General features: G+C 40.9%; 1 protein-coding gene across 10 annotated transcripts in view; it reads right to left on the reverse strand.

The window, feature by feature from the left end:
- Positions 1-17,054: 17,054 nt before the first annotated feature.
- The window catches only part of MAP7 (microtubule associated protein 7), a 167,040-nt gene continuing 164,163 nt past the window's right edge, over positions 17,055-19,931 (reverse strand). For all 10 annotated transcript variants that reach the window (XM_032844835.1, XM_032844829.1, XM_032844836.1 and 7 more), the window contains one exon: positions 17,055-18,597. In XM_032844835.1, coding sequence (XP_032700726.1) covers positions 18,587-18,597 — 11 coding nt within the window. In that variant the 3' untranslated portion in view covers positions 17,055-18,586. The remainder of the gene's footprint in view (positions 18,598-19,931) is intronic.

A 19,931-nucleotide genomic window follows, 5' to 3' on the forward strand; every position in this document is an offset into this window, starting at 1 on the left:
TAGCCAGGCACCCGTAGTATAGATATTTTATAATCAATAGTCCATTCCATTTTTAGCTAAAGATCAAGTCAAAAAACACCTTCTATCCCACACTTACACAGGACTTCTGCCATCATAAATATTCATGATATTTTCTCTTCCAGATATTTTGAAATATTTTTATTTGAAAATCATTCTAATATTTTAAATTATTTTAAAATTTAAAATTTAAAATTTATATTAAAATAATTTAAAATAGTTTATTTTAAAATAATTTTTTAAATTATTTTAATATTTTAAATTATTTTAAAATAATTTATTTTAAAATTATTTTTAAAATTATTTTAATGTTTTAAAATAAGGTATTTTAAAATACCTTCCAGATATTTTTAAGAATAATGTACTATCCAATCATGATAAAACTTTTAGAAGACAATAGGAGAGAACTACCTCTATGTGATAAAGTTTATTTATAAAAACCCTACAGCAAACACCATGCTTAAATGTGACTGACATGTTGAAAGTTTTTGCTTTGAGTCCAGGACCAAGCAGAGACTGTCTCCTACCACTAATCGTACTCCACCTTGTACTGGAGGTCTTAGCCAATGCATATTGACAAATACAAATGACAAAAAGTCATATGTATTGGGAAGAAATAAATAAAAGGTATTCTTCACAAATTATCTGATTGTACACATAAGAAAAAAGTTACAGATAAATTATTACATTAGTAAGAGACTTTACCAAGAGTCCTAATAGGAGATAAATTTTTAAAAATCAGTTATATGTCTATTTATCAGCAACTAATGGTTGGAAAATAAAATCTTAAAAAGAAACCATTTATAGTACTATCAGAAGATGAGATAGTATAAATGGGTAGGTTCTCTCCAAATTTATCTTCAGATGCAATGCAAACTCAAACAAAAATCCTACAGATGTTTGAAATGAAATTGGTTCTGCAGGGCACCTGGGTGGCTCAGCCATTAAGTGTCTGCCTTTGGCTCAGGTCATGATCCTGGGGTCTCAGGATCCCCCCAAGTCATGCTTCCTGCTCAGCAGGGAGTTTGCTTCTCTCTCTGCTTCTCACACTGCTCCTGTGTTCTCTCTCTGAAATAAATAAAATCTTTTTTTTTAAGATTTTTTTTTTTTTTAATTTACCTGAGCAAGAGTGAGAGCACAGAGGCAGAGGGGGAAACAGGCTTCCCGCTGAGCAAGAAGCCAGAAGCGGCGAGGCTCCATCCCAGGACCCTGGGATCATGACCTGAGCTGAAGGCAGACGCTTAACCGACTGAGTCACCCAGGCATCCCATAAATAAAATCTTAAAAAAATAAAAATAAATAAAAAAGAAATGAAATTCGTTCCAAAGTTTTTATGCAAATGCAAAAGTCAGAGACCCGCTTGATGAAGGTTAAAGGAGGACTAACTTCACCTGCATATTGTTATATCAGGTGGTTTTGGCTTAAGGATAGACACACCAACTATGGGATACAACAGAGAAACAGACATATCAAGAGATAAAATGGACATTTGGTTTATGACAAAAGTGGGTATTGTAGGGGAGCTGCTAGAGGGCAGCTTATCCACAAATAGTGCTGGGGCAGTTGGTTATCTAAAAGAGAAAATGTTGAAATAGATGGCTAGCAAAAACAAATTCCCAGTGTAAGACTGTTATGGACTGAATGTGTGTGTCCTGCTCCAAAATCCTATGTTGAAGCCCTTAATCCCCAATGTGATGGTGTTTGGAGGTGGGGTTTGGGGGAAGTAATTAGGTATAGATGAAATCATGAGAGTAGGGTCCCCATGAAGGGATTAGTGTGTCCAGAGCTCTTGCACTCTCTCTGCCATGTGAGGACACGGCAACAAGATGGCCATTTGCAAGCCAGGAAGAGGGCTCCCACCAGGAATCGAGTGCCAGCACCTTGATCTTGGACTTCCCAGCCCTTGGAATTGTGAGAAATCAATATCTGTTGTTTAAGCCATCCCAGTCTAGGTATCTTGTTATAACAGTCTGAGCTGACTAAGATGAAGAACTTCTTGAGAAAGATAAAGAAAATAAAGATTTTTAAAATCAGTGTTGGATATCTTCATCAGTGTTCGACATTAGTCTTGGGGAAGTTTTTAAATAGGACAGACAACAGGAAAACCATAAAAAAACAGATTTGTAACTCTTTTTTAAAATAATTTTTTATTTTTTATAAACATATAATGTATTAGCCCCAGGAGTACAGGTCTGTGAATTGCCAGGTTTACACATTTCACAGCACTCATCATAGCACATACCCTCCCCAATGTCCATAACCCCACCACCCTCTCCCTACCCGCCCCAGCAACCATGTTTGTTTTGTGAGATTAAGAGTTTCTTACGGTTTGTTTCCCTCCTGATCCCATCTTGTTTCATTTATTCTTTTCCTACCCCCCAATCCCCCCACCTTGCATCTCCACTTCCTCATATCAGGAAGATCATATGATAGTTGTCTTTCTCCGATTGACTTATTTCGCTCAGCATAATACCCTCTAGTTCCATCCATGTCGTCGCAAAGGGCAAGATTTCACTTCTTTTGATGGCTGCATAGTATTCCATTGTATATATATGCCACATCTTTTTTATCCATTCATCTGTTGCTGGACATCTAGGTTCTTTCCATAGTTTGGCTATTGTGGACATTGCTGCTATAAACATTCAGGTGCACGTGCCCCTTTGGATCACTACGTTTGTATCTTTAGGGTAAATACTCAGTAGTGCAATTGCTGGGTGGTAGGGTAGCTCTATTTTCAACTTTCTGAGGAAACTCCATGCTGTTTTCCAGAGTGGTTGCACCAGCTTGCATTCCCACAGATTGGTAACTCTTAATTGAAATTAAGAACTTTTATTCATCAAAAGAGTCCATTAAGAGGGTGAAAATGCAAGTCTAAATTGGGAGAAGGCATTTGCACAAGTAGTAACAAATTGCATGCAGACTGTATTAAGAACTCCTACTAATCAATAAGAAAAAGATGAAACCCAGAAGAAAAATGAGCAAGAGACATGTATCTCTAAATGGCCAATAAAAATTGAAGAAGTGCTCAGTCTCATTAGTCATCCATGAAATGCAATGGGCTACCACTGGAATGGATAACGTTGGAAAGTCTAACAAGACCAGTTTGGAGTGGGAAAGTGGAGTAACCAAAACTCTCATCACCGTTGGTTAGAGTGCCAACTGGTATGTTTATCTCAGAAAACAACTTGGCATCATCCACTAAATTTGAACATTGGCATTCCTGTCACCAAGCCATGCCATTCCAGACATACAAAATGAGCACCCCAAAACACGTGTTCAGGAGTGTGTGTAATAGCATTGTTTGTAAAAATCCAAACTAGAAGCAACACTAATATTCCTTGAGAGCAGAAACTATATTTATAGATTGTGGCATCTTCATATGGCAGAATGTCAAAAGAAATAAAATGTGGAATCTTTAAAAATGTAATGTTGATCAAAGGAAACCAGACATAAAAGAATACACACTGTATTATTCCATTTATATTTGCTGTGAAAAGACTGCAAAACCACTTAGGTTCAAAGCAAAAAGAGAGCAAAACAAGTGATTATATTCAAATAAGAATAACAGTTACTTTTGAGCAGGAAGGAATTCGTGTTTTGGAAAAGGCATGCAGAGGTTTTGGGGGGTTCTCAAGTTTTTCTCTGACCTGGGATATACACATGGGCATTAGGTTTCAAATAATTTTTTTTGCTGTAATTAATATTTTACCTGTGTTTCTGCATGTGCATTTTATGTCACAATACAAAAATCCTAGGCAAGACCATCAGACCTGTACACTTTGCTCACGCTAATGATCTTTGCAAAACACTCCCCCAAATTTAGACACCATGTTTTCAGGCCTGGCACAACAGCTTCGGCCTTCCACTTGTTACCCTGATACAGTAATACTGGGAGCAATAATCACAGCAGCTAATATTTATGCCAGCCAATATTTATTGTTTGCTCTCCAAGTTTTATTTCATTTAGACCTTATTCACCCTTGGAGGCAGGTACCCCTATCGTGCCCATTTCGCGGATGAGAATACAGGAACAGAGAAGTTAGCTGGCAGTTTATGAGGGACACAGTCAGAATCCAAATGCAAAGATCAGACCTCCAGATGCTGCACTGCTAATTACAACGATAGGATTAGTCCTTCTGTCGCCCCAACATCCCACGGGATGCTTATCCTTGCTAGTGTGTTGTTAGGTCTGGAGATCTTTTAGATTGACAGCATTAAGGACAGAGATGGCTCTGAGGTCAAGCTGCTGAGCGGCTTTGGCCCCATTTGGATCTGAGTTGCTGGTCCAGATGGAGTGATATCCACTAGTGAGAATGAAAAGCAAGAGGTCTTTTCCGGTCCTAATAATGTTCCTTGGCCGGCATCCGAACAAACCATTTAGAGTTTGCAAGCCTTACATCTAAGTCCTTAGTGAACAAAAACTTGGATTTTCTTGGATTTTCTTTTGAGGTGAAATGTATTCTTATCACTCCATAATGAGGCTCACTCTCTTTGTGGATTTTTAAAAATTGCTTTTTCTTGAATTCTGCAGGTGTTTACAGCTGGGCTAGATGTCATGCCGTTCTCTCTCTCTGAAATAAGATTTAACATTTGCATTCATTAAAAATGCTGTTTTTAGTTAGAAAGACCTAACCAGATAGTCATTTATGTGACTGGTTATCTAGTTATCTGGTTACTATCTGACTTTATGGAAAGGTATTTAAGTGGAAGGGTAAATAGTAGATCAATGGTACAATGCTGCAAACTTAAAATCGATAAATACTAACTACATGGTATAAAGAAGTTTAATAAAATTTGAGGCAGGAGAGGAAGATGAATGAGGAAAAGAAGGAGGAGCAAGGAGCAGGGAGAGGAGGAGAAAAAAAGATGATCTGCTTGGAGGGATAAAGGAAGAATACAGATTTCTCATTTGAAATAAGCCTGAGAAAGCAGCATGTATTTCAAGGGACAAGCCCGCTCACAGAATTGCTGAGAAATACTGGCTTGGCCTTTGGTACTGTGGAATCCTATTAATGATCAGAATGAAACTGTGCTTATTTAAAAGTCTTATGAGTCCCCTGAGTGGTACAGACCTGGTCTTTGAAAACACGCATTTACATAGCACATAATTGCAAACCAGGGGTATTTACCTGATGTAATTGTGGAAGCTGTTTCATTCATTCAAACTTCATTCATTAAAGCTTGAATAACACATTCAGCCAATTCCTATTCTTTCTTTCTCATTCTGCCCTTTGTTAAACATTTCCTGAGAGGATAAATCCCAGTGAAGAAACTGCCAAGATGACAAGGGCATACGGTACTTAATTAAGACTATAGGTCGTGTTCAGAAAATGTCCAGTGTTGAAGGGAAGGTTAGAAAGGATTTCTTTGCTGGCTGCATTTTCTTTAATCCCATTTTCTGTGGCCTTGAATAGGTAATCCCTGGGCTTGGAGGGAGGCGTAGAAGGAGGTATTGGCTACAGCGGATGCAGGGCCTTGAACTGGTGAGTACCGTATTTTCCAGAATTGTTCTGTCAGCCTGCCATGAGGAGACTTTCAAGCTTGTGGCGGCACAATGTTAAAATATTGTTAAGTCAGTGGGACTTTCTGGTACAAGTTAGGTTCCTCCCCCTGAGGGAAGGGGAGTGAAGTTTTGCTTCACTCCTATTGTGTGTCAGGCACTTTATGGTATTAGAAGAAAGTCTTTTCACTCTATTCCTTTTAAACATACCTGATTTTAGGGTTTAGAAGAAACATTTTCACTCCTTACTCACCATGTTTCTTATACTCTGGATGCCTAAGGTGAACAGTTGAGTGACATCATGGAGGGGTACAGAAAGAATAATGTTTCAAAGGAGACACACCTAGGTTCCAGCCCTGCCTCTGGGTTTGCCAAATATGAGACTTCAATAGGTTCCTTAATTTTTTTTCAAGATTTATTTTTATTTATTCAAGAGAGAGAAAGAGAGAGAGCGCAAGTCGGGGGAGGGAGAGAGAAAATCCTCAGGCAGACTCCCTGCTGTGCATGGACACCCCCCACCCCCTGCCAAGACCGTGACCCAAACTGAAATCAAGAGCTGGACCCTTAACTGACTGAGCTACCCAGGTGCCCCAATAGGTTCTTCCATTTTGCAGAGTCCGGTTTCTGCGCCCGTGAGATGGTAAATGGCTCTGCTGTTGCTCCTCTTGCAGGAGTGGTGCAAGGATCCAGGGAGAACGGCAAATGCACAGCTCAAGAGTCTGGCCTGTGGTCACAGCATTTAACATGTAGAAGCTGCAAGTATTTTTCATTTTCCTGTTTAATATATTTATACAGGACGTGAGGACTAACCTTTGATTCTCACTTCCTTTCCAGTGTTAAGGTAATTTATCTCATTAGCAAGGCAAAGGAGGGTAAGAAGGAACTTCAGCCAAAGGTTCCTTCCAGTCTTCTTTGGTGGCATGTAGGTGGCTCAGTCGGTTGGGCATCCAACTCTTGATTTCGGTTCAGGTCATGATCTCAGGGTTGTGAGTTTGAGTCCTGGCTTGGGCTCAGTGCTGAGTGTGGAGCCTGCTTGAGGTTCTCTTTCTCTCTCCTTCCCTCTGCTCCTCGCCCCCCACTGCCCACCCTTGCTCATGTGTGTGCATGTGCATGTGCCTGCTCTCTCTCTGTCTCAGAAAAAGTCTTCTTTGCTGACCTGAAAGGACGAGTGGGAAAAAAAAAAAAAAAGAAGAAGAAGAAGAAAAGAAAAGAAAAGAAAAGAAAAGAAAAGAAAAGAGAGGAACCTACAAGCAAAATGAAGACAAACATGAGTTCTCCTTAATTTTTTCTTCTTCTTTTTCTTTTTTCAAGATAATTCCATATAACTTTTATTTAACATTTTCATTAGGTTTTGCCTTTGAATACTAATGTTCTTAGCTGTTTTCTCACTCAATAATTTTTCATACGTTGAATATTAATCCTTTGAAGGACAACGATTTTTTTTAAGTGAAGTGAAGGCTTATTAAGTGAGGGTGAGGACACAAAGGAAATAAAAAGCTCTCTAGAGTGAGAGGGGTCCCCAGTGGGTTGCCACTGAGGGCTGTTATGGTCTGTGTTTTATAGGAAACTGGCCAGGGATCTTGGTAAATTTCTACAATTTATTTTTTGACCTAAATTTCTCCCCCCACCCCAACACCTATCTTAAGAAACAAGGGAAAAACTAGTGCCAGGATGGTCAAACGAGGAGCCCCATTTGAAAGAAAACATAAGACAGCATTTGGCGGCATATTCAATCACAACATTTTATCTGAGGGTAATTTCTGTTTTCAAGAATCCCTGTTGTTTGCGGGAATGGGATGTATCTCAGTGCTAAAATGGCAGGATAAGTGTTTTAATTAAGCAAGTGCCCAGACTGGGCGTGGGATGTCTAATTAGACCCCCTGGGTATCAGTGATGTCTACCATTTGAGGGATGGTTCCCAGCCCTGAGAGATAAGCTTTGCTGGGACCAGTGGTGCCTGCTGCTCGCCCACAAACTATCGGTCGTCATAGATGTTTCTTTTTCTCCCTGAGAATGTTTGCCGATGGAGAAGTATTTTACTGAGTCTGCATCTCCTTACAAAATCCATCCCACCGTGAGTTCCTAGTGAAAAATGAGAAAGGGTGAGAGAATGGGAAGGAAATGGAGTGAGTCTGCAGGCAGGACTGGCTTCTCATCGGTCCCTCCAAGCCCCCTTGGTCATATGCCCTGAGCACGTGGGATTCCAGATCAATCGAGAGGTTGTGTCTCCATGGGAACATCTTGAAGAGAACAAAATGGGGAATAAAGTTCATATTTATAGCTCAGAGCCGTTGATTGTATGTGCTGCCTCTATTCATTAAGTTATCTCAAGGCCGCAGTGAGTACCGGAGTTTGTGTCCCGCAGCTACTTTAGTTCCCAAATCCTTTCTCTCCTTCCCTTCCCAACCCATCCCTAAGATGTCAACACAAATAGTAGAGTTATTAGCTGTAGAGTTTATTTGTACAACCCTCCCTGGGCTGTGTTTGGTGGATGGAACACAGGCTTCAGAGCCAAGGGGATAAGGGTTCAAATCCCGACCCTGGCACCGACCTTAATTTCGTCATCTCTAAAATGGGAATAATGGTACTTCTACCAGCTGTTGGGGTGATTGAAAATGAGTCAGCCCTTCACGAACCATCACTGTTATTTATATTATGGCTGACCTTCTGCTGACATAAATGGTTCTTGTCACATTCTGATTAACAGAGAGAGTAGGGATAAGGAAAAAAAGGAAAAAGTACACTCTGCAGCGGAGCTCGATGTTATCAGCAGAGCCTGTATCTTGAATCAGAAGAAAATGTTTTATAATAAAACATCTGGATTCTTCGTGCATAAGAGGCATAAGTAAATGGTCCTGTTTTCCAGGGATTACTGCCTCCATGTTGGGTTTAAAAACATCTTATGTTGCCTGTGTTTCTCTATTTTACTGTTCTATCTAGCTGTCAGACGGGTGGATTTCATCAGCCACACCCCCCCGCACCCCCCGCACCCCCCCCCAAGCCAAAGACACAGAAGAGACACACACTCACATACAAAAGCCTCTGCCAGCAAAGCCTATTTGTTTTGTCATGGCAACACTTGTCACCTCCAGCTGGAGAGTGAGTGATGATGTCATTCTGGAGAGAGGACTGGGGAGCAGGCTGGGACCCCGCCTGAGCTGTAGGATTACAGAGAATTAGGTTTTGGAGTCAACAGATCATGACATAGAGAGAAGCCATCGGCACAAGGTGCTCGGGCTTTATGTAAACAAACATACGCCCTCTTTGACAAGGAAAGAATTAAGTTTTGAAAATTTGACATTAGGAGCAAAATCCCTGCGTCTGTGATTTTAAGAGAGAGTACACAAAGCTCCTTCAGTTGGCCAGCCGACCTGTATGGGTGTTTGTGAGACTCTAAGTGGCTTTAAGTCTTGGGGATCAAACACGACATGGTCTGGTCGGAGATCTGCTGGCTAGAGATGGGGATGAAGTGGGGGTGGCTTCGTGGACAGATGGCCCAGGAGAGGCCCTGACAGCCAGAATCAGGAGGGAGGGCTCTAGCAGCTGATGAAAGAATCCGTGTCCTGAGCTCCTTGGAAGAGCAAAAGGGGGTGATGGCAGGACATACCCCAGTACAGCAGGCATACACGGGGATGATGTGTGGTCCCTGCATGTAAATCAAGGATGCCGGGCGCCTGGGAGGCTCAGCCAGTTAAGTGTGTGCCTTTGGCTCAGGTCATGGTCCCAGGGTCTGGGGATCAAGCCCCACATTGGGAATCCCTGCTCTGCAGGAAGCCTGCTTCTCCCTCTCACACTCTCCCTGCTTGTGATCCCTCTCTTGCTGTGTTTCCGTAAAAAAAAAAAAAAGAAAAAAAAAAGTGTCCCTGAAGTCAGTGGTTCCAGGGACAGCTTCCTGATTTCTCATGTCTCTGATGCGGGAAAGGCAGCTTCTCTCCCAGTGGGTGATATCTGCTGTGACCTGAGAGTCATTCCTGGAGGTCCAGTCTACAGCATGCTCTTCAGTCCTCCCATCGATTTAAAAAGTACGTAAATCCCCCTCAGCTGAAAATACTGCGGTGCTTCCTCTTTTCTGAAACTGAACTCTGACTGATACAAAATCCAATGGATAAAGAATATTCCAGAAGAAGGTGCAAATCGGAATCACTATATTGTACACCTGAAGCTAATATAACACTACGCTTGTTATACTGGAATTAAAAGTTTTTTTTTTTTTTTTTTTAAAGAATAGAGGGCTAATCAATAATTTAAAAGCTGCCAAAAAGTTATGAAGATTTCATTCATCCATCTATCCATCCATCCATTTTGATTCATTAGTTATCACTGAGTCCACAATGTGTACCAGGTACCATGCTGGACATTTGGGAATACTGTAAAAAGATGAGTAAAACAGTCTTTCAAGTGTTCGGTCTAGAAGGGGAGACTCGAATCATGAACATCAATGGAATAAATTGTGGCAAGCACACCGACGGAGAGATTCAGGGAGCCAGCATGAGAAAGAGGAAAGGGTACTGAACTTGGAATGAGACTCTAGAAAGAAAGTATACTTTTTTTTTTTTTTGAGGTTGCAAAATGGGCATTTTTATTTAAATTTAATTAGTCAGCATATAGTACACCATTAGTTTTTGATGTAGTGTTAAAAATGGTGCATTAGTTCCGTATAACACCCAGTGCTCACCACTACACATGCCCTCCTTAATAACCATCACCTGGTAACCCCCTCCCTTCTGTAACCCTCAGTTTGTTTCCCAGAGTCAAGATTCTCTCATGGTCTGTCTCCCTCTCTGATTTCTTCCCATCCAGTTTTCCCTCCCTTCCCCTGTTGTCCTCTACGCTACTTCTTATATTTCACACGTGATTGAAACCATATGATAATTGTCTTTGTTTGACTTACTTCACTTAGCATAATCCCCTCCAGTCCTATCCACGTGGATGCAAACGGTAAGTATTCGTCCAGAAAGTAGGCTTCTTGAAGGAAGTGGAATATTCCACGAGTGGAATATTGAAGGATGAGTCTGTTATTTAGCCAATAAATACCGAATGTTTATTGGGGGTTGAGCGTAATGTTAAGATCTTACATTCTAGATTGTGTGTAATCCTCCAAACATTACTTGAAGTACAGGGTATTATCAGCATTTTACAAACGAGGACACTGAAGTTAAGATCTGACTCCAGGTTATCTGAAGGCTATTCCTTCAGGTCATTCCATGCAGAGGGAACAGGTGAGAAACACACGGTTGGTTCTAGCCAACAGCTGAAAGTAGGGCCGATCCCCCAGCTCCTGTGGCGGGGTACAAATCCAGACTTCAGTGAAGGCCAGTTAATAAACTCAGATGGGTTTCACATGGAACAACATCGCCCTTTCAGCTTTTCATTTTTCACTTCCCTAACTCTGAGCGCCTGCTTAGCCCCCTCCCTATCCCCTCATTCTCCTTCTTTTCTTCCTTCCTTCCTTCCTTCTTTTTCCCTTCCTTCCTTCCTTCCTTCCTTCCCTCCCTCCCTCCTTCCTTCCTTCCTTCCTTCCTTCCTTTCTTTCTTTCTTTCTTTCTTTCTTTCTTTCTTTCTTTCTTTCTTTCTTTCTTTTTCTTAGAAAGCCAGACTACTATTCTGCTACATGCAGAATTTTGTTCGCATTTGTCTGGAGACTTGGAAGCTTGACTACCCCATGTTGTCCTACAAATGGACCTTGGAGGTTCCAGCAGGGGAGTGAAGCTCCTTGTATACCATTGTCCTCCTTTACGGGGAAGGTTGTCTTCTTACACCCAGTACACAGCTTTGGGAGGGACACACATGGAGTAGTGAAGGAGGACAAGGACACTCATCTCTAGCCAGCCAGATTGGTCAAATCAACCCCAGAGATCGATGCGGTGACAGACATCACAACGAGATTGCCCCCTTATTCTCCTTTTAAAATGCCCAGTCACCTCTGCATAAATTTGGATGTACTTTACCTGGATTCCCCTCCTCCTCATTACAACAGTATATTATTGAGTAAAATCGGTCCTTACTACTTTAGTGTCTGGCTTTATCTTTGACATAAGTTCTTGCAGACACCTCTGGATGGAGTGGCCTCTTTGTCTCGGGGTGACTTTTGTAGTTTCTGTAAGGGTAGGGATTTTGAGTCCCATTATTGTTGAGAACTTGCACCAAGTATCCAAGCATCCAGTTGTCACAGGGCAGATGGTGTCACCACAGAGCAGAAGCCACCAAGTGCAGAGATCCACAGGCAGCAGCAACGTAGACAGGCAGCAGAAACATTCAGGACAGCCCCTTACTGGACAGCTGGCTTCCTTCTATAGTTGGGGCTGAGTCAAGAACAAGTGGCTTGGCTATGAGAAACGGGCTTTCTAGGTTGAGTGAAGCACAAACGTAGCTGGGTGTGCTTCTAGCCTAGAAGAGAGATCTGAAGGAAATATGAACTTTTTCTGGACTGATTCAAATGGTAAGAAGAGGGTGATACCATTCATGATTTGCAGGAAACCTAGAAGTTACATAGCGACCGTAAGGCCTTTTAGGATAGAATACCATTTCATCTCTAGTATATTTCTAGTTTTTAAACTATGCTAGGTTTCCATTTCATTCTTTCTGTTGAGAACACGGCCAATAGATTATTTTCCTACCAGTAAAGGTTTTGGCCTCGTATTTCCTCTATCTCCATTCCTAATATATCACCTTAATATCCAATAGAAGACTTACATTTGGAGTACTTCACGTACAAGACAGACAACTGGTAGGTCATTGTGTTTATAATAGTGCCCAAATTATTGTTCTAAAAAATTTGTTGGCTAAAAAAATATGATTTTGAAATGATCTGCCATGCTCTTTTGTAACTAAAATTTCTTTATAAGAGTAAAATAAGCATTTTGATCTAAAAATTGCAAATGTAGAGACCAACTGAACACATTTCATGAGCCTTATGTGCACGTTTATGTAACATCTTGATAGCTTTCACGTTTCTGTAAAAAGCACACACTTACTGGATTACCTTTCATATTTCCTTCCCACTTCCACTTGGTTTCCTATAAAAGTCTCTGAAAGAAAATCCCTCCCTGACGAGCAATTTGTGTAAGTAGTAGCAGCAATTTAATTTTTAAAAGTACTTGATAATATTGGGTTTAGCACATTGTTAGAAAAGCTATCAGATTTTTTAAAAGATTCTTTCAGCAAATGCTACACATTCAGTACTTCCGACTCCTCCAGAACTTGGTAGTCATAGCACAGATCGTGCTGTGGGGGTGAGGAGAGGGTTTGAGGACTGTGGAGGACAGCGGGAGTTCGAAACATGTTGAGACCTCACTGAAAAGAATATGGGACATAAGTGAGAAGGTGAGGAAACAGAATCCAACAGCTGGGAACCACCTGTCTGAACATAAACAGTTGGGAAAATGATGGAGTGTTTGGGTGATCATGGATGACCACAGGCCTGGATCCACCCAGAAACTGAAGCACATTTACTGCTCATTTACATATGGTTAGAACTGAATTATGCTAACCCTAACCCTAATATGTTTCACTGACTGGTGTGACAAAATTATGTTTATGCACTTATTTATGAACGAAAACTGTTGTTTTTTTTTAAATTTTCTGGGAAATAAAACTCTGTTTTATAACATCATGCTAATAGACCTCAGCATAATCTTAGTTTTGGTTTCCTGGAAAGCACACCCTATGGCACGGATGGAGCAGAAGTAGTTTATCTGGTTGGTAAAGGGAACTCCTCAAAGGGAATGGAGGAAGGAGACAAGGAAGGAAAGACAACCAAAAAATGGAGTGTTATCAAGAGAGGTACCATGGTAACAGCCTAATCCAGTGCGGAAAAGATACCTATCTTTTCCCAGAGTTTCCTCAGATGTGTGGCCTGGCGGCATGGGCCACTGACAGTGGCCTTCAGAGTGGTTTTATTTTTACTCTTCTTACCCTAGCAAAATTGATGACGTTAGTCACCAATGTCAGTTCCCCTCTTACCTTCCTAATGCTCTCCCAATTAAATACAAAAATCCAAAAGCCTGGGACACTGACATTCAGCTGGAGAGCCTGTCAGTTGGCAACATCAGTCACAGCGCAGGGCAGGAGAAGCTCTTCGTGAAGAGGCAAATTCCTGCCACTGCCCCACCCTCCACCGGAGAAGGAAGGATGATTCCAGAACGATCAATAGAACACACCAAGATTTGTGACCTTCAAATCTGACATGGGCCTCCAAATTCTTACCTTCCTAATCCATCTCTTCTCTGACATCTTTTGGTTAGGCAGCTCTACTTGGGGAGGAAAAGGAGTCGTTAGCTAAGGTCTGAAGATGACTTGCTTTGCTCTCCAGGTCCCCGCACAGCTCTGCAAACTTCCCACTGCTCCAGTTCTTGCAAGCACCTCCTGAAGGTTGTCCACTGTTGACGGCAGCATCCAGAGGAACATTTAATCAACCCTGGCTTTGCAGTCAACAAGACCAGTCTCATTGTGTCCGAGGATGTCAAGGAGTGCCTCCATGCGTATAAGACTATGAAGTAATAATATAATTCTTGTTGGAAATAAACCATTGTGGGAGGGGCGGAGAAAGGGGAAATTATGACATTAAATAGTAATTTGTAACAACTCAAAAATGATCAGAAACTCCAAAGTTGTTATCCTGTTCTAGACAAATGAATCCTTATCTGTTTAGCTTGTGTGGTATAATACTTAGAACAGGCAACTTATTTTAAAAAAATATATATAGTGGCACTCAAGGCTACTGTTGGAAAGAATGAAGTTTCCCACCTTCCAGGACAGGGTCCTGCCTACCACAGGGATCTCAGACTAAAGACTAAAAAAATCACTTAACATCTATTGGATAATTACTAAGCGTCAGAAACCTACATCTACTCTCAATCCAATCTTGATAACTACTAAGACAACCCAATGAGATAGGCATTGTCTCCCACATCCAGATGAAGAAATCTAGACCCGGAGCACATGGAGAACTTACCAAACCTCATGAAGCCCATCAGCGCAGACCTGGAAATCAGATGTATTATAACACTAGGCGCTGGCTCTTCCCCATTGTCCCATCTCCTAACTTTCTCCTTTCGGTCTTCTAGAAGGTGTTAAAGAGCCAATAATTCAAAGGTAGTTGTCAGTACTACTTTTTCCATGTATATTTTTAAAACAGGAATCAAAATGTTTTTCTCTTTTGAATGTCACCAATCTTGGCACTAACTACTAAAAGTAATTTTGACTTCTAGAATTGTACTCAACATAAAAATCCAAGTGATAGTCAACAAGGAAAAAGTTACTAACAAATTGTTTTATTTGTAACAATGGAAATTGTATCTTCAGTTCACATGCTGTTCCTTTCCTCTGTCATCTTGCAAAGTCTTTGGAGCTTCTCCCCCAAACTCAAGAGGTGCTGAAGGATGTGAAAAAGTGACAATCTTGGGTACTTCTGAGCGGGTTTAGGTGTCTGCTGAGTAAAAAAAGGAGTTGGGTGGGGACTTGAAATTTCTTCGAAGGGCATCTTTAAAAATGTTTTAGTTGCGGACACCTGGGTGGCTCAGTTGGTTAGGCCACTGCCTTCGACTCAAGTCATGATCCCAGGGTCCTGGGATCGAGTCCCACATCAGGCTCCTTGCTCAGTAGGGAGCCTGCTTCTCTCTCTGCCTTACCTGCCACTCTGCCTGCTTGTGCTCTCTGTCTCTCTCTGACAAATAAAATCCTTAAAAAAAAAAATGTTTTAGTTGCTTTTTGTAACTTGATCCAATATCCGTTCTATCATGCCTTTTCATGTTCTATGTACCATCAGATGTAGGCCAATAGTGAAATAATTTCCAACCATCTGGAAAATGCAAAAGGCATCTGGGTGGCTCAGGCCACAAAGCGGCAGACTCTGGCTCAGGTCGTGATCTCAGGGGCCTAGGATCCTGCCCCGTGTCTGACTCTGGGCTTAGCAGGGAGTCTGCTTGTCCTTCTGCCCCTCTCCCCAGCTTGTATGCACTCTCTTGCTCTCAAATAAATAAAACCTTTCAAAAAATGCAAAAGATGGGAGAATTTATTGGTGCCTGTTATATTTTAATATGCAATAATTTACTCCAAAATGCTTTAGTATCAACTTTGTGATGTCCATGTCACTTTAGTCTTACCCTGGGGGCTAGGTCAGATAGCATTTGAAGGACTCCAATCTGGTGGCTGGGTGCTATTGTCATCTAGATCTATACCAGTGTTAGTCAGCATAAGGGAGGTTAGTAATTTTTCATTAGCAAATGGAACTTGAAAGGTAAGTGGTTGCCTAGAAAGATATTGAGGCAAAATACACAAAACGAAGTGTAAGAATATGGCAGACCATACAAGTTCAAGACTTTTGATTAGTGCTTCAGACCTAGAGCTGTTTGCTCCTGTGCCATCTTTCCCCTGACCCCACACATTTAAGACTGCACTGGCTGTTTCAGTTAGGTTACTTCCGCCTTCAGAATATCACTGCTTTGGGGGTGCCTAGGTGGCTCAGCCATTAAGCATCTGCCTTTGGCTCAGGTCATGATCCCAGGGTCCTGGGATCGAGCCCCACATTGGGCTCCCTGCTCAGCAGGAAGCCTGCTTCTTCCTCTCCCACTCCCCCTGCTTGTGTTCCCTCTCTCGCTGTGTCTCTACCAAACAAATAAATAAAATCTTCAAAAAAAAAATTATCACTGCTTCGGTGTTACTGTGAATCTTTTGATCGAGGCGTTTGTGGGATTACGCAGAGAAGGAATTTAGCCAAGCTTGGCAAAGGCGCTGCTTGATAATATACGTTTGTTTACGTGCGAGAACTCTGTTTTACGTTTGCTTTTATGGTAATGTTCCACCAGGGAATGAGGTTAGGCAAGAGGAGACATATGGCCTTACCCCTTCCAGGAGAGGTGGGCCACTCTCTACCAAAGGAACTTGTGATTGGTGACTACTTTGGCCTAGACAGTCCACAATGGTGTGTAAAAGAAACTGAAAGTCATCCACCCTCATTTCATGCTGAGGATCATATCTGATCCCCGAGTACTGCCCTTGATATAGTACCTACTAAAGATTTCTTTATGACTAGCGGGTATCGACATTTAAGGGCTGGAGAAAAAGCAATCAAGACATTGTAAAGGTCCAGGTCATCCTCTGGTACTATTGTTTTTAAAATATAGTTGATTTTTCAGGCATCTGTGTGGCTCAGTTGGTTAAGCATCTGCCTTTGGCTCAGGTCATGATCCCAGGGTCCTGGGGAGCCTGCTTCTCCCTCTCCTTCTGCCCCTCTTCCTGCTCATGTTCTTTCTAGCTCTCTCAAATAAATAAAATCTTTAAAAAATAGTTAATTTTGTCACTTTTAATTAAAACTTGATTACTTAGAAGGCTTTGTTAGTGATGGCTCAAATTTAAAAATATAAACAAAACCAGGAAAACCTAGCCAAAATAGAACTATTGTTCTAAATTTTAAATAAACCTTTCTATATTCCCATTCAAAGGAAGCTGGGGAAATGTCACTGCGATTGAATGAAGGGCAATTTGAAAACTCAAGACTCAATCCAAGTAAAGTTGATGAGAAACCTAAAAGTAAAACTATGTCAAACACATTTTATTTGGTGTTTCGTGCTAGGTCAACTTAAACAAATAAAACAACTTTGTTGAACAGATTTTTTTTTTTAATATGACTACACATACGTACATGGACAACTGAGAATAGGGAAAACCCCCAAATTAATGTTTTCACAAATTACAGCTGTTACTATAGCCTGGATTTTAATAAATGAATAGTTTCTCATTCAATATAGATTACCCAATCCCTCTTTTAATAAAGCCAACATATTACACTGCTAGACATTTACCTTTCCAAACACTCCACACACACACACACACACACACACACACACACAAAAGCGTTCCTTCTGAGTCCCCTCTCCTTCAACATTTAGTTAGTAGTAGCTTCTAAAATGGTAAAATAAAACTGAATTATGCTAGTAGATGAAAGCGCGAGCTTGCACGGCTAAGCTCAGCAGCAAAAGTGAAGAGTGAAAAGTCAGAGCTGACGGGAGCCACGCAGGAGGAGGACGTTTGTGAAGGTGACCTGCACAGTGCTCCGTGTGCCAAACATAGTCAACATCCCATCAGGTTTTCTTTGCTCTTAAACGAGCAAAACCAAATTCTTTTTTTTATTTAAAGAAATAGTAAATCTTTACTCCCCTTCCAGCCCCCCCCCCCAATAATTTGTGATCAGGTAAGGCAAAGGTAAGTCCCACCATCACTGGGGACAGCAGCAATGTACAGACATCAGAAATAGCCCTGAATCATCACGAACATTCTCTCATAGCAACATAAGGAATGCATCTAATAAATCAAAGTTTGCAATGTTGTCACGTTGTTCTAATTTATTTGATTAGTTTATCTGGAAAAACTTTATAAATACATTATTTAAGAGGACAGTCTATATTCTTGCTCTGAAAAAATAGTTTCTTTTTCACATTTTAAAACTGTTTAGTATGCTTTTGCAAAAAGAGATGCAAGAATGTGACAGCTGGGTTTGCAGAATGTCCATGTACAAATTGCATTTACAAGAACCTGGTAACCTGCCTATAGTTTGCTTCTACAAATAGAACGCTCTGCAGTAATATTTAAACAGGCTTAATTTAAACACCTCTCCTGTTCACTCTACTTGTAGAGCAAAGAGGTACTTACTTTTCAAGTATTATATTGTAAAAGGTAAATTTTTTGTGCCAATTTTATGTTAGCTTTTAAAGACCAAAATATTTATGTGAAAAATCATGCGTGTTCAGCCAGATTTTTTTTTTTAATAGCCAAATGCTCTCATCTTTTAGAGAATGCAGAAAAATATGATTTGCTAAGAAGGAGCACACTGGAAAAGCCGTTTTAAAGTACTGAAGAATAAGGAACATTTTTTTCCTCTATTGACAAAAATTATTAGAAAAGCTATCCAGTCTGTTGTCTTTAGCTGGTTTAATAAAGTCTTTTCAAAATGATGGTCAAGAAATCTTTAGAAAACTGGAGGAGGGGGTTGCTCCTTTATAGCATGGAAGGAATTCCTTTAATTGTAGAAATTCTTTTTAAATTTCTGCTTTGGTTCTTCCGAAGAGATGCTCATATAACTTCTATATTAGGAGACACAAAAAAGAACAGATTACTATTTACCTAAAATCTTATGACAAGAATACTATGGTAATATTTTACATTTCTAAAACTCTACCATGCTTTTTTATACATTGTCTTATATAAGAACTCATCAGAATCTTATATAAGATCTCATCAGAATCTTGTATTTTAGTGAATTCTACCACTGGCAGGAAAACACATGTTCTTTTCTTTACCTTCAGCTTAGACTGTATCATTCACTTTTCTAAAGGGCATACATCACTTGTACTCTCCTTTGATGTTGGAGACTGATGTTCATTGGTCTTTTACCCTCAGCACCTGATGCTTTAGGCTCCAAACATATGGCTGAATCAATGTTTATCGAAAAACAATCATGACCCCAAAAGAACCCTTACAGCACTTAAGATCACAGACACTTGATTCTGTTCCTACAGAAGTTACAGAAGGGCAGAAACAGTGAGAATGGGATGACAGATAAATCAAAAGGTGAGGTAAGGCCTAGTACGTGACGCCAAAGGTCATCTGGGTGTTGCTCTCCTCTCTGTGAATCTGTGACACAACAAGGAGGGAGTGTTTCCACTAACATACATGCCAGCAGATTATCCCTGGAGTCTTAAGAATGAGGATGGCAGACCTGGGCCGGGATGTATAACTTCCTTTTACAGTCTAGAGGAGGGCACCGTAAAGTGACGTTAGACTCCCAAGGTCAGTCTATTAGAGAAGGAAAAAAGGCTAGCTTCATTTGGACAGGTGCTCCAACACTGGCTTTTCCAGCCAGTTAAAGTGGGGAAGAGGACTAACAAGTTCACAGACAGAAATCTGAAACACAAAACAACTTGACCACCGATAATTCTGCACTGACTCCATTAAACATACTGAATTTGGCCAGCTCTGTCCATAATACTATAAAGGGATGCTGCTTGATACATGAAAGTGATCTGCTGAGAAGAGAAACTTGACAGAACTCAGAGAGGTTTGAGAAGAGCCAGAGCTGACATTCTTCCACTCATGTCGGAGACTGATGAGATCGTGCTGTTGAGCTGCTAGTGACCCTTGAGTTGGTAACTTTCGATGTTGTTCCTTATTTCTCTGGGTCACACAAAGCTATTGTTCTTTTTGCACAAAGACTTCATGTCAAGGATGAGTCCCAGAGAGCCGCTGGTCGTTTCAACAACAGCAACACTCACTCCACGGAGGACAGACCACCACTGGGTTCATATGCTTGTAGTTCTGAATATGGGTCCCATGATCTAATTCCAACTTATTACATTTAAAAAGGACAATGGCGTATCATCTAAGCTGCTAAAAAACCAGGACAAGAGAAAAATGGGAG

Source organism: Lontra canadensis, unplaced genomic scaffold (assembly GCF_010015895.1).
Source record: "Lontra canadensis isolate GAN:19392208 unplaced genomic scaffold, GSC_riverotter_1.0 scaffold156, whole genome shotgun sequence".
NCBI lineage: Eukaryota > Metazoa > Chordata > Mammalia > Carnivora > Mustelidae > Lontra > Lontra canadensis.